The 14,584-nt window shown below is 35.0% G+C and overlaps 1 protein-coding gene across 6 annotated transcripts in view; it reads right to left on the reverse strand.

Annotated features, from left to right (window-relative positions):
• Positions 1–14,584, reverse strand: part of numb (NUMB endocytic adaptor protein) — a 74,737-nt gene that overhangs the window by 28,991 nt on the left and 31,162 nt on the right. For 2 of the 6 annotated variants that reach the window (XM_031973398.2, XM_031973400.2), the window contains exon 2: positions 12,090–12,129. Coding sequence is in view for 2 of the 6 variants with exons in the window: in XM_031973396.2 (XP_031829256.1) it covers positions 1,819–1,893 (75 nt within the window). In the remaining 4 variants the exon portion in view is untranslated. Of the gene's footprint in view, positions 1–1,818; positions 2,845–12,089; positions 12,130–12,565; positions 12,710–14,584 lie in introns of those variants that run through there. The other 4 variants (XM_031973396.2, XM_031973395.2, XM_031973399.2 and 1 more) reach the window with 3 other exon arrangements.

The following is a 14,584-nucleotide window of genomic DNA, read 5'->3' on the forward strand; positions in this document are numbered from 1 at the left end:
AAAAGACTTTAAACACGAAGGATAAGCTCAAAAGATACGACCTTCATCATGACCTCTAGAGGACCAGTTTCATTCCAACCACAAAAATACCAATCCGCCCACCACGAAAAGGGGACGGAATTAATCCATGGACGCGTTAAAAAATTTAGCTTTATATCAAATGCCGGAAAATTCTCGGAAGCAAATCAGAAGTAAAAAGACATTAACTCATATACGATAAATTCTAAAATTGCCTGTGGTGGAATAATTAGGTGGTTTAAAAAATTGACATAAACAATACTGCACGTTAATTTAACACAAGCAATTTTTTTCTTAGAACATTCAATAGGTGTGTACTTAACGTATGTATGTAACTTGTTAGATTTAAAACAATTTCATAATGTTTTTATTGTTTCTTTTATCGAGATAATTCATTAAAAGTTATTATTCTCGTTTTAGAATTTTTAAGTTGAAGGGTTTGTGATACACCTGTGTATTCCAATAGTTAATAAATGATTCTTGCATTTAAAAAATTTAATTACACCATGACACAGGACACACCTATTTTGAACATTAAAAGAAATAGCTACTGCACTGACTTCGCTTCCGACTGAAAAAATAAAATATTTCCTCGAGACATGAGTTACTGCCAGTGATTCTCAATGATAGCGATCGCTCGACGTTTCCCTCAACGCAATGCCTCTATTTCATGGGAATTATACAAACCTCATTTACCATTGAGTGTATTAGTTACAAATTATTTCTGATAGAAAAAGAATTTACATATTTATAATTGATTTCTTCACGACTGACACTTGTAAGTTAGATTTTTACTTACTTAATATCAAAGTTTTAACAATAAGTTACGTGTATAGTGATATACTGTTTTTACTAAAATGCAGTTTTGTTATTATAAGAAAATCTTGATAGGAAATATGAATAATATTTGGACATTAATATTTTTAAATAAAATAAAGTATTTTATAAATAAGATAATACATTTATAATGTATATTGATAATACATTTTAAAAATACAATAATAAATTATTGATCTTTCTCTTATAAAGCAGTTTAATAGAATTACGAAGTGAAACAGTTCACGCACGTTGTGCGGAATGTCAAGAGATCATTGGATTATTAATGTTGAGAACCTCTGACGGTGTCTTGTATACCACGAAAATATGTCATTTTTTTCAGTGCAAAACTCTGTGCTGTAAATTTATTAGAAAAACTTAGAAATTTATGTTAGAAATTTTTCTTGGAAAATAAGTCTGTTCCATCATGTAGAATAATTAGATTTCATCTCAAACTCCTAGTTTTCAAACTAAATTGAAAAATATTCTAAAAAAGGTGTGCTGTAGCTATCGCACATTGTCCAATGTAAAGACTACATAAAAATACGTTTAAACATCTTTAATATCGTAAAAATAGATATGATTTCATTCGAAAAGGTCACTAACTTTCCCAATCAATGTACAGAATATGATTCAAGCTAAAACTTTGAGTGTCTTCAAAATTAAATTTCGAAAAAACCAACAATTGCTTACTGTTACACTACGAAACATATAAAAAAGTGAAATTTCTCTTTAACAAAACCGACCAGCATAAACATTCGAAACCAACGAACGCAGAGAACAGCGACGATATCGGTTGAAATAATGCGGCTCCGTTAAACAGCTCGTAAAGGGCGGTTTCGGAATGCTCAAAGGCGAGCAGGGTAAGCGATGCCCATCGCGAAACTGCGTGCGCTCCACTTAACGATATTGCATCGGAAGGCGTGCGTCACACGTGGGCATCTGCGAGAGTTATCGTTGACGTAAAACAAGATCGCAACGTACCGAGAGCCGAAGACCATTTCCAGCATGACTGGTGGCTCTTTCGAGCGGCTGGTGGGCGGACGGGTGGTTTCCCATTTCTCTCCAATGAAAACGATGTTTTCACGACGCGCAGTAGCGACCGCGTCAAGTATCCAAACAGTGAGCCTTTGGTTGTTCCCCTTGGTGCACCATACACGGCGACGGTATCATTGAACGTGTCCACATAAACTTTCTGCGATCTACTTCTTCTATTCGGCTTTTCTCTTATTGGCCACCTTTCCGGAAAAACTTTTTATCGACACTACCCGACGACCATTGTGATACTTTGTATACCAACAAACATCAGTACGCACTATTAATGATTTTACTTCTTATCGATATCTTGTCGATTTTATTTAGCATTTAATGGATACGTTTTTTAATTATTCGTTACGCGGAACACACGTCGTCCCACCGTAATACCGCGGTGCTCGAGCAAAAGCGCAACACTGAGAACGCGGATAACTGTGGGGGCTTCCCGATCGACCAAGGTGCCGTCACCGAACCACCGAGTCCCATCGCGAGCTTCCACGCGCTTCGCTAGCTGACTCAAGCTCCGTGCGCGTCAGCTTATCACCGACACCAGGTGCGCCGACCCATTCACGCTACCTAGCACTGTGTCCTCCCTGCTTCTCAGTTCTCTTTAGATCATCTTCTCATCCTTCGATCATTATTCCCATTGATTTATCAAATTATTTCAACAAGGTAAGTAATAAATAGTTTTAACAGAGCAGTGGAGCGTTCACTAAAGGCGACCGGTAAAAAATATACACGCATCGGATCGACGAACGGGCGAAGAGATCACACTGCTGACTCTTCTTCTTCTCTTCTTCCTCTTCTTCCTCAACCTCCTCCTTTTCCTCCTCCCTTCTTGTCACGAGCAAGCAGTTCAAACTGGTCGTTCGACTTGCCCCAGAGGTTGACGTCATGGACTCTACCTAGAGTGGGATCCCAGCTATTCTCTTTCAGTTTCGCGTTCGTCTTTGCACCAGCCGACCAGTGGCCTACCTTACTGCCGACAGTGGGGAGCGTGTCCTATCAGCTCGCACGCGATTCGCTCGCCGCAGCCACAGCCGCCGCCGCCACCGCCGTCGTGCCGTCGCTTCTTCACCGATGATGCACGTCGATGTGTCTGCGTCGGGTTCGTTATTTTTAATCGATGACGAATCCTATCTTGGATTCGCTCGGAACAGCCGAGCCTCCTCCACGGGGCCAAGCGCAGCTGTAACCACGAGGGACTCTTCGAGTGTCGCTTTCGATGGCGCCTGCACTACCGATTCGGAGCTCGTTTCGTCCCTTTCGCGCGTTTCTTTCTTCTAACGACAAGACTTCAGGTGTTCCGCGAGTCGCTTCGATGGGGTATCCTTTATTTCATCGCCAGGGATTCTTTGAGAAAGATCCTTCTTCAGGAGCCGAGCGCCATCCGCGAAGGATCGAACGCAACAGTTTCGCGCGAAAACACTTCGACAGGTTGTTCAAAGGAGGATTTCGTATTTTGCCACGTTTAGACGGAAAGCTTCATGCTTTCCTTTTTATTTGGGGTAAATAAGACTCTTGGTTTCTCTGAAAAGAAAAGATTTTACGACTTGTCTCTGTTTATCATGGATCAGCTTTCGAATGAGGATATATCGAGGAGATATTAAGATGTGTACTCGGTGTAGAAATCGTACGTTTTCGTTGTCGAAGACACAACACGATAATCCACCGGCTGGTTTTAAGCGCATTCGTTAATGATGCACTATAGAAGAGCCACAGTTACGAGTTCCCACGTTTTTCCGTTAGAATTGCCGCCGTCACGCTCAGCTACTTCCGGCGACCCCACCGGAATTGCGATGTACGTTTGATTTGTCGCGTCTGGCTCGACATCATCCACGAGAACCTCTGTGGACTTTAATCAATTTATTTTCCTCGAAATAGCATTGGGAGGCTCTATGAAATCCTTGAAACCTCAGCCGCGCGGAACTGCACCCTTATCTCGATTCACTAGAGAAACCCACGGTAAGTTTTACAAATTGACGAAGATTCAATGAAACTGAAGGTTCCTCGATGATGGGTGAGAGGACACCTGTAATTGTTTAAATAAAACGGCTCTCTTCCCCTTCTGAGCACGAACTCCGCGCCACCTGGTGAAGCGATAGCTTCGGGTTCCAACGGTCGGATCAACGTTATGGAAATCGTATGTGCGTACGGTCTAGCGAAGTTCATCGAGGAGGAAAGATGGTCGAAGGGTAGGCGACGACGCGTCGTTATCCATATCTAGGAGCCACGTTCTCGTACCGATCGAAGAAAACTGCACCGATAAGCCTGGCCACTTTCACTGAAGCCAACGTAAAAACCTGGCGAGACGAGGACACACGCTCGATCTTCCGGTACTCCGGCAGGCCGACACTGAAGAACCCCCCCCTGAAACACTCGAGACGCGAATGCCGTAGTACAAACGGGCCCAGGTCGCTCTACCCAGGTCCTCCGGCCCGCCAGGGGTGTATTCAGCGCCCGCCATGCCCTCTGCCTTCACGGAAATTTCATGCACTTAACGGTATACTCCGATCGCTTTGTGTCCTTAATGAGCAAATTGAGCGACGGGGACGTGCCTTTGCATCCTCCCGTATCGGAACATGTTTATCATTTTGGAATTTTGCATTGTAAAATCGATGCATCGAACATATTGTCGTTTATTGCAGTAACATAAGGATGTTTGTAACGAATAATTGGAATCAATTTGTAATTTTAGGTAGAAATATATTCTTTGGATATTCAGAAATATATGAAATAAATTTTATTGTGGATTGAATTCATGGTATAAAGAAATTTAATAATCGATGAGATTATTATATTATTTCGCATATTATATTTTGAGAATGAAAGGAATAATAATTTTCATTTTGAAGTAATTATTGTAGAAGGTTTAATGAATTTTGTATAGCATATTTTGTCAGGAGAGACGTTTTACGTTTAATTACATGAACAATGGAGGGCTTCGGAGAAAATTGAATTTTCGTAATAACTAAAGCTTCTGTTCTTTCATAAGACCGCTCATTTCGCTTTATTCTGTCACATAATAAAATGCGAAGTAAATGAAAAGAACGTTATGTAAGTTACATATATTATACAATATACCTTATATTCCAATTACTCCAAATTTCATATTTCCACCATAACAATCAATCCTCTAAAACCTCTAACCATACAACAATCAATTAAATTTCCCTGCTATAAATTATTCGTAAATCACATTTAACAATTACATTCTCATTAGACCAAAATTAAATACTAATTGTATCACATAAATTACTTTGAAATTGTACAGAATGATATTGCTAAAGCTAATAAAATCACCCTTAAAAAATTTCAACGAACAATTCATTAAAAGTCTCAGAACAATTTAAATCACGTTTAAATAATAAATTCCTATATAAATAATCCTATCGTGTTTACAGGCAACTGAAAACTTATTCAGAACCAAGGAAAGTTTACGCCTAGAAGTCTTTAAATATTCCTACAACATCCGTACGGGTACCAATTTATTCCTCGCCCCCGGTAGAAAATTTTCTCTGGCGTCGAGACGAGTCCATCGTCCCTGTTTTCCGTCCATTTGAGTAAGTACGGAGCACGAGTCATTCCCCACTCCTCGGCGTAACGCCGCGAATGTAATAGCCAGAGTCAGGGCCCAGGTACCTTTTCCCTACCCTTCGATCGTCGGCCAGGGCCATGCCAAGCTTCCTCAGCGCCTGTTCGTCTCCCCTTGTCCGAGAAACTCAGCTTCGCAGCCGCGTGAAACCGGTTTGCCTGGCGATTATGCGATTGGGGGACTAACAGAAATCCGGCCAGAGTTTCGAACGGCCGATCCAGCGAATTAATACGATCGGGACACGTCCACAGAATCTATCCGATCCATTGGCACCGATACCAACATCCGAAAGCGACGAGTTCGGGGGTCAGGTCAGATCGAACGTCGCGTCGGGGCTGGTGCTCGAGGTTTACGGTGGTGAGGAGTGCAGCTGCCACGGCAAATGGTCGTACATCTGCCAAGACGCGGCTTCGAAAGGTCCACCGCGACACCCAGCCGGGTTTTTCTGCGTTCCTAGATTTTTCCATGGGATTTCGGGATGAACGTTAGAAAGAGGGATTTGTTTATAGAAGCGAATATACTTTGTGTTTTTTACTTTGTACTTTGTATTTTTAATGTTGATTATTAGTACTAATTATCGTGATATTGATATAATGATATTAAGAGATATTCAGTTTCTTGTAGTAATAAATGTAATATTAATATTGCAATATCATCTATTTAGTGTTAATATAATATTAATTTAATATTGTAAGACGTGTGAGAATAAAAGTAAACATGGAGCGTTTAGATAATTAGGTATTAATGGTAAGGAAGTATTATTGTGTGTTCTTTATCACGTTGACTGTCGGTAGTCCTAAAGGTTTCACAAAATTAATGGGACTTGTTTAATGGAGTATAAATTGAAAAGATGACATTCATCATATTGTTAAGTCTTTTGTGCCTCTTCTATCTTACAGATTTTTAACAAAGTTTAGCTCACTAATCTTTGAAACTGGATAATGAGTTCTATCGCATATGCTTGACCCAGATAATTGTATATTCAGCATTGATTATTCAATGCCATGAAAAAAGTCATGTTATTGCATTATTTTAGTTTCATGTTTAAATATAGTATACTGTAAGAGGTTTCATTTTATGGTAGGAATTTTCTCATTTTCAGAAAATATATTAAAGTCATGAATAGTAAAAGACATAATAACTTAAACCAATTTAAATAATAACAAATGATTTTTCAATTTTTGAAGAAGGACGTATATTTTAAAGTATATTTTGAAATAATTAATTAGTTTGCTTGTTACAGCCTATATTCTAATTTTTTATCCTTTTTTCTTTAAATTAAATCTTTCCCAGTAAAAAGATCAATTTTAATTGCTGAAAAATGTACATTTACATGCATAACAATTCTGAGAATGGGAAGAATCACTAAAATATATGCGCCAATAAAGATTTTATAGTTAATTACGTATTATACTGACTACGTAAAGAAGTGATGAAGCAATTTTATTTACACTAGATTAACGGAACACACCAATTATGTGGATTCCCATAATTATAATTTTTCAGCAATTTTTGTAGCAATTAATGTAACATTATATTTTTATATTTTAGTTCATCGTTCTCCCATCATCGTCTTCGAACCTCTACTTTCGAACATCTGCATTTAGTATCCTATTTTCCCGGAAACAATACAATAAACTATACAAACAACGTACGTAAATGTAGTTATTTTTTTCAACGTACAATCCAACCTCTATACTTCTTGAAATCAAAACCTTCTGCAGTACGAAAACATAAGTGTATCGTCATGTAAAAAATATTTTCAACACGAAAGACGACAATGTAATATCTAGCACCAATGATCTGCTCTATGATTTCGTTTTCAACTATAATCAATTCAAATAATGTATTAAAAAACGAGGAAAAAATCTAGACACACTCTACGTTTACATTCGCCCTAAAGTATAATAATTAATAATAAATAAATAACATTTAATTTGAATTCAAAGCAATCCAGTAATATTTATGTTTGTTAATTTCTGTTCGAAATCTTCGCGACTCTGGCGCAATACTATAAGACAAGGGATTAAAACTCATTTTTTAAATCACGTAATTTATAAATATTCTTCGTCACAAGGATCACTCGCATTACAATAGGAATATTTAGGAAATGTCAAGGCAAAAGAACGAACGGGAAAAGCGCGTCAATACTGAGAAAACCGGCGCACGCAAACGTTTTTGCATAATCGAATCGGCAAGCCAGCGAAATATGGTGAATTTTAATAGGAGCGTGACGTCACTTTTACCGTCCTCGATGCCTTCATTCAAACGACGCATGAATTATCGCGTGTACGGTTGATTAACCGGGCTTAATCTGACCGTTGAATCGCGCCGCGATGGTTTTTCGTTGGTAAACAGGGTCACGGTTTCGACAGCGAATTTCCTGCGTTTAAACATGGCGTCGGGAAACGGCGAGGAAGCACGAGCAATCGCGAACAGCCACCAACTTTCTTTCATTCTTTCCTCCCTCCTCAGCGTGTCGTCGCGTCGCGTCGTCGCCTGACGTACGTAAACGAAAAAGTAAATCAAGGCGAAGCAGCTGCCAGGAAAAATACGGCCATTCAGAATCTCCAGCTACCCTACCTCAATCTCAACCACATCCATGATTAACGTGCGGCCATCTACCAACGGATTAACCCGCGGATTCGATTTCATTCTTCGTAGCAACATATACGTTACGTATCGCGCGGATTACTACGCCCGATTACGGTTTTTATGAATGGAGATGAAAGCCGTGGCTCTGTTTCATTGTGAAATCCTTCTGGAGTCGTTTAAAACAGCACTGTAAATATATGTAGTTCTAGAAAGGATTGAAAGAATTTATTTATAATATTTGAAAATTTTGTTCTAATGAAATTACGATTTAAAGGAATTTGCTTGTTTATCTTTGAGTAAACAATATTCCGGTTTGTTTGACTGATATAGTGTTTTTGTTAATAATTATTTTGCTGGTATTTGCAACATTTATGAATAAGAAATTGGAATTTGATAAGGTAGTCTCATGTGAGAAATGAACGTCGAGATAGTAGTATGTTAGTCAGGCTTTTTTTCTGGATAGAGTAATAAAGGTTTTAAATTTATTCGAACAAAATTAGAAACGGTTACCCCAGCACCCTTTAGTTTCCATTTGACGTCGCGTTTTTCTCGTTGTGTGACGCAAAAAGAGACTCACCAAAATAGTTGTAGTCGTCCTCTTTTCACCGACGAATTTCACGGAGAGTATCAAGGCTGCCGCGCGTTATTTTCGTCGCCGTTGCAAATTTTTATGCAAGCCTAATGCATATAAACAAGACACCTTCATTCCATTAAATTTTGCAGTCATCAATGTTTTCGTTGGCAAAGGTACGCCGATGTCGATAGGATTTCCGTTCTTTGATATTTCACCTGTATAGCGTTGCTAGAATATATTTCCATCGCGGTTAAGTGGGAAATGCATCGGAAAAAGTGCATAACAATAATATTCGATGTTAATATTTTATTGAGAAGAATACAGTGTATTATTATATCAGTTACTTTATTTTTAAATTACATGTAATCGATTAAAATGTTAGAAAATTGTTTAAAAGTTCCTCAATTTTTATAGTAATGAATTAGTTCTTAGTAGAACTTCGGAATTAAGATTTAATGAGCTGATTAATAAAAGATGTTTTGTAAGCTAATATTTTATATATTAAAATCACTGAAGAATAAAAGATATTTTAATTGAATATTCGTTACCGTAACAAAACAATCGTATGAATTACGATGAGATTCTTGTATGCGAATATTACCATCCGATTGAGTTGAATGGAAAGTTCGTTCGGTAGTTTGCCATGAGATGGTTTTGGGTTTTAATCGCAATCAATACAAGATACGTAGGTACGTAAGTACTTTACATAGGTACGTTCGATTGTCCTTGATTGAATAAATAAAGATATTAGTTTTATCTCATACAGAAATAATTGATCTAGTCTTTATTTTTATTATTTTTATTGTCTTTGCAAAGTTATTGAATATAATATTTAATCAGTAATATACAATATTTCTTAATGCCGTGTATATCTATTTCTCAGCGCTTTGAATAAAATAAAATGGTTGTATAAATCTTAATGAATAACTATCGTTTTTGTGCTTTACTGTATTGTTCGTATATGACATGTGTACAATTTTTAAATGTCTCTAATTAAACAAATTTAAGTTACTTTATGCAGAAATGATAGGATTGACGTGGTACAAGTTTAATTATGGTTGCACTATTAATGAAATATATTCTATGTTTCAATAATTTTGTAATACAGGATATGTTTTAATAATGAATATTTTTATCCCAGAGAGCAAAAAATAATTTATAAACTAACTTTGACAGCGTCAATGACAAGCAATAATAATGATAAAGTTCAACTGTGGTGAAACAGTTAAATATTACCACTATAATTGAAACCGGTAGTAACTAGTTCCTGCTATTGTTCTTACAGTGTTAATTACGGGTGAAGGGAACAAAAAATATTGAGAATCTTGTTCATGTTTTCTCTGCTCTGGAGAAGTAGGTTTTACATTTGACGTCAGCTCGTGTCATTAAAGAAAGAAGAAACGCAAAAATATTTACAATAATTACTTAATTAGACAATTTATCTATCTTTAGATACGTAATTAAATTATCTAATTAATAGTTTGATGTCACGAATTTATACTTTGAAGATGATATAGATTTCATTTCGCAATCGTAATTAAGAATGTATATAATCTCATTAGGCGATAACGAAATCTGAAATATTTCTGCTTTAGTGAATTGTACTGGCAGTAATTAAAATTTTCCAGTTGTAACGCTTTCGAATAAAACATTATATTTATTGTATATCTGACAAAAATACTATTATATTTCTTTATATTATTATTTATATTTATGTTGTAAAAAAGTTTCTAATCATGTGGGATCAAATACTTTTACCATTACAAATTTGAAAAATATATTCTTTTTCTTTCGTCAGAATAAATGTATAAGAAAAACCCCACCCTCTTGCTCTTCCGTGACCACAGTCATCCGTGACGTATAACTGACAATTTTGGTTGCACCTTGACACCTTTGTTACCATTTTGGATCAATCCTTGACACCATCAGATCAAACCGAGCATTTTTTTTTTAGTTTAACTGCTTTGATAAAGTAGCATTATGAAATTCAGCAGAGAAAAACTCGGTGTACATAAAAGAGTAAATATTTTTTATCAACTTTTGCAATCTTAAATTACTTCGTTTTTATTTATGAGCTTCAAACGATTTCACAAAAAGCCAATAAATTTTCTTCAACACTGAATAATTTGAAATTTCCACCCCTTCTCGATCATTGAATGTTTGATATACTAATTATATTAATTTCATAAACAGTATAATTAAAATCTAAAGAGAAATTGATTTCATAAAGTATCTAATGGTTTTAAGCTGTTAATTTTGTCAATTTCTCTTTTTATGTTCAATCTGAATTTAAATTGTATAAAATGTGATTATGTGAACAATGAAATTGTTCGTTCCTATCTTTAAAATCTCGCGAGTAGCGTTTTTCAACGTGTGAACAACAATTGTACGAAAGTCAATCAACAACTGAAAGCTGCAGTTTTAGGGGAGATTTGTCGAGAACATGAAACCGGAGGATCGTTTAGTCCTGTCATTCACGATACAGACGGTTTACTATGTTCCTCTCGATTTTTTCGCGCGTGCATTTCCTCTTCCCGACACGCCATATGGTCGCAGATAAAACCACATGCTGGCGTATTCCCATGAACATCGAGCGAACAGGTAGAAACGACTGACATTCACTGTGATATCGACTGAGCTTTAATCCAATCAACCTTTCCAGTATCTATTGTTCGAGGAAATTTATTAGATTTTTAGCAAAATATAGCATCACATAATTATTAATAATCAATAAGTAATGAACAATAAAGTAAGTTAGAAATTGAAACATGTCCATGCGTAAAGCAGTTTCAAAAATAATTCAATTATACCAGGTAACTAATATATTCTGCTATATCAATTCAGTTCAATGCAATAATTATTTATTATCGTTCGATGAAGCATTATTTCCAATTTTTTAATTATACAATAATTGTTTTCAAAACAATAAATGCTCCCAATCTCGTTTAATTTTCATTAGTATCTACTTTGTATTTATTAAAAATTTTGTAAATAATACAACCTTTTTCACTTAAATTCTATTGTTATATTAATTAAACATTAATATACTCAATGTTGGTATGAGCAGTACCTGAGTAATGAGAATTTAATTGCATTTAATTTTTCCTTTGTTTGTTAATCTTATTAAATATGTCTAAAAATTGTTCACCTCCCATACTAAATTTTTTAAAATTCTAATGTTCCGGATCGTCATCTGACACACAGGAAGTGTATGCATGATGCATAGAGAACACGTAGTATCAATATCCCAATGTCCAGGAAACGAATAGAAGAGCAGATGTTAAAAGTCTAGTTCCCTGAAGAGTACATTTCCTTTCGGAAAAAAACAACAATTTTAAGAACGTGAGATACGCGATAATTCTCGGTTTTTAATGGACAATATTAAATAAGTTCATTCGATTATGGAATATGTCTTCAATGCACCAATTTCTTTGAAATCTATAATTAAGTACTCACCGAAGAATATCTATAAGAGATGCAGCGTCCGCAGATTTATCTGAAAAATAATATAAATTCATCGTTAACATTACTATAAAATATCATTGAAAAAGAAATTCATTTTCTAAACGTTTTAATCGTTAGAATCGGTACATATATTTCAATGAATAGATATCTGCTGATTCATTATCGAGACAGAAAAAACAACTTTCACAATAATTCTGACGTAGTTTATCAATAACAAAGCAGGTATTGCATCATCTGATATCGTCAGAAGTGTTGACTTCTTAAATATTTAACTTAATAAAACTGTGACAGTGTCCCCTTTTTTAAGAACATTCAGTCGGGCCAATTGAAACTTTGAATTTCTTAGTATGGTTCTCATGCCGGAAGTAAACGATTATTTATAACAAAACAGCAGATATAAACGATAAGATAAGAAACACAATAAAGCGGATAATTGCAACGAAGATTCATTAAAAGTTTTTTGTTACCTACTAAAAACGATACTGATACACGGTTCACACGGAAATCGCAAAACAGATATCGTTTCTGGGCAAAAAAGCTACTTCCTGGGAAACGAATGATTTTGTTCGCGAGAGATCAGTTATCATTCCGGCGTACACAAAACATCGTCTAGTTAGAATTAACGTCAGAGGCATCCGCGGAGCTTTTAAATATTAGCTCGTTGGCTGAACAAACAGGCTCGCGCAAAACGAAATGTATCTCACGTGGCATAAACCTAAAACACGAATTTAAAGATAATGTCTTTCCGATGAATAGACGAATTCGTTCTGATGTTTGCAACAAAGTATATTAATATTTAACTTGTTATATCCATCTTAAAGTAACTTGTAAACAACCAATATAACAGAGAAGAAAGTAAACAACGTATATTTTTCGTCTTCAAAGTATAATGCAAAATATCTGGAAAAAATGTTGCATAATTAAATTAAACGTACAAACAACTTCTGTAGTTGAAAATTATATTCTCTCATTCAAATTAAATTGATTAAACACAAAAAGTGATGAAGAAAAATTTTTAAAATTTAAAAAATTTTCAAACTTTTTATTTAACATAAGAAAAACTACAAGAATACAAAGTATCTTATCGACAGTATTACATATATTTAGAAATAGGAAAGTATATTATTCCAGCATACTTTTAATGCGTTTGTAGATGCATGCCTTTTAAATCACTCAAAGTACATTTTTATTATCAATATGCTATACTCTTTCTTCTTTACAATAACAACAGATGTTCACTAAATTAAAATGGCATGAAACACAAGGTCGTTGCGTCTTAAAGGAAAAAATAAAAGAATGGTTTTTAAAACACAAAAAGTACTTAGAATCATATCTACTTGCATTGGCAACACATTGCAATCATCAAATTACGAAAACTCACATATAAGAATGAAGAGAGTTACATAAGTAACTTTCTACCAAAAACAAACAAGAAATGGCATGTCGTTTAAAAAACGGAAGAACCTTAAAAGAGAGTAGTTATTAACACGATATGACATTCGCGACATTATGCAACTTATCTATGTAAAAATGTTCACATTTCTAAAATTGATAGAGGCAATCGGAGTGATAAAAATTATCGTATTATTTATTCTTTAGGCACAAATGTAACATGCTGTAATTAATTCGTTTAACCTCGATAAATATATCATTAATGTATTATTTATAAAGTTAAAAAGACGGAATAATTCATTTTTTATAGAAAAAATCGTGCGTTCAGTTAGTAACATAATATATTTTCTAAATTATTTTTTTAATTGCTTAATATAGTACAGGTTCGAAAAATAAGTAGTTCATTATACGCAGCTATAATTTATTCATAGTTTAATTATAATGATAGTTGATTCGCTAGTTGCTTGCAACTGAAATATATAATCAGCAAGTAACCGTTATAGAACACGTAGTAAGTATTAATTATTCTGATTAGTGCAATTAGTTGTGCGTATTATATTTTCTTCGATTTCGTATATTTTCTACGCTAGGATTTTCTTGAACCGATAGTATATGATTAATGTTCTTCCTGTGTAATTTTATAAGATGCCAATTTACAGTCAAACTCTGCAACTTCTAACCACGTTTGTAAATATCTCTATTGATAACGATGAGTTTCGGTGTCAGGAATTTGAAACACTGTTCCACCTGTCACGTAACTGAAATGCTAAATTTTCCCTACATAAATAGCTTCTGAATTGATAAGGAACTAGTCGTTTCTTGATAAGAAGTACGTTAGATTAAGTATTTATGAAACTTTAAATTTCATTAGATTTGAATTGTGTCATTGATGTAACAGAATCTTTCGTGTCCTGTATATACTTCTAATTACATGGTACTTGGAAATGTACACTACGCTTGAAATCATGTTTAATCTGAAAGAAAATAGAGTAGAAAATAATAAAATTCACTCTTGTATCTAAATTCTAAATTTTTTTTCCATTGTATTATCTAGCTTCCTTTTTCTTTGAACAAACAGTACCTACTATTCCGTT

The sequence above is a fragment of the Nomia melanderi genome, chromosome 4 (assembly GCF_051020985.1).
Source record: "Nomia melanderi isolate GNS246 chromosome 4, iyNomMela1, whole genome shotgun sequence".
Lineage (NCBI taxonomy): Eukaryota > Metazoa > Arthropoda > Insecta > Hymenoptera > Halictidae > Nomia > Nomia melanderi.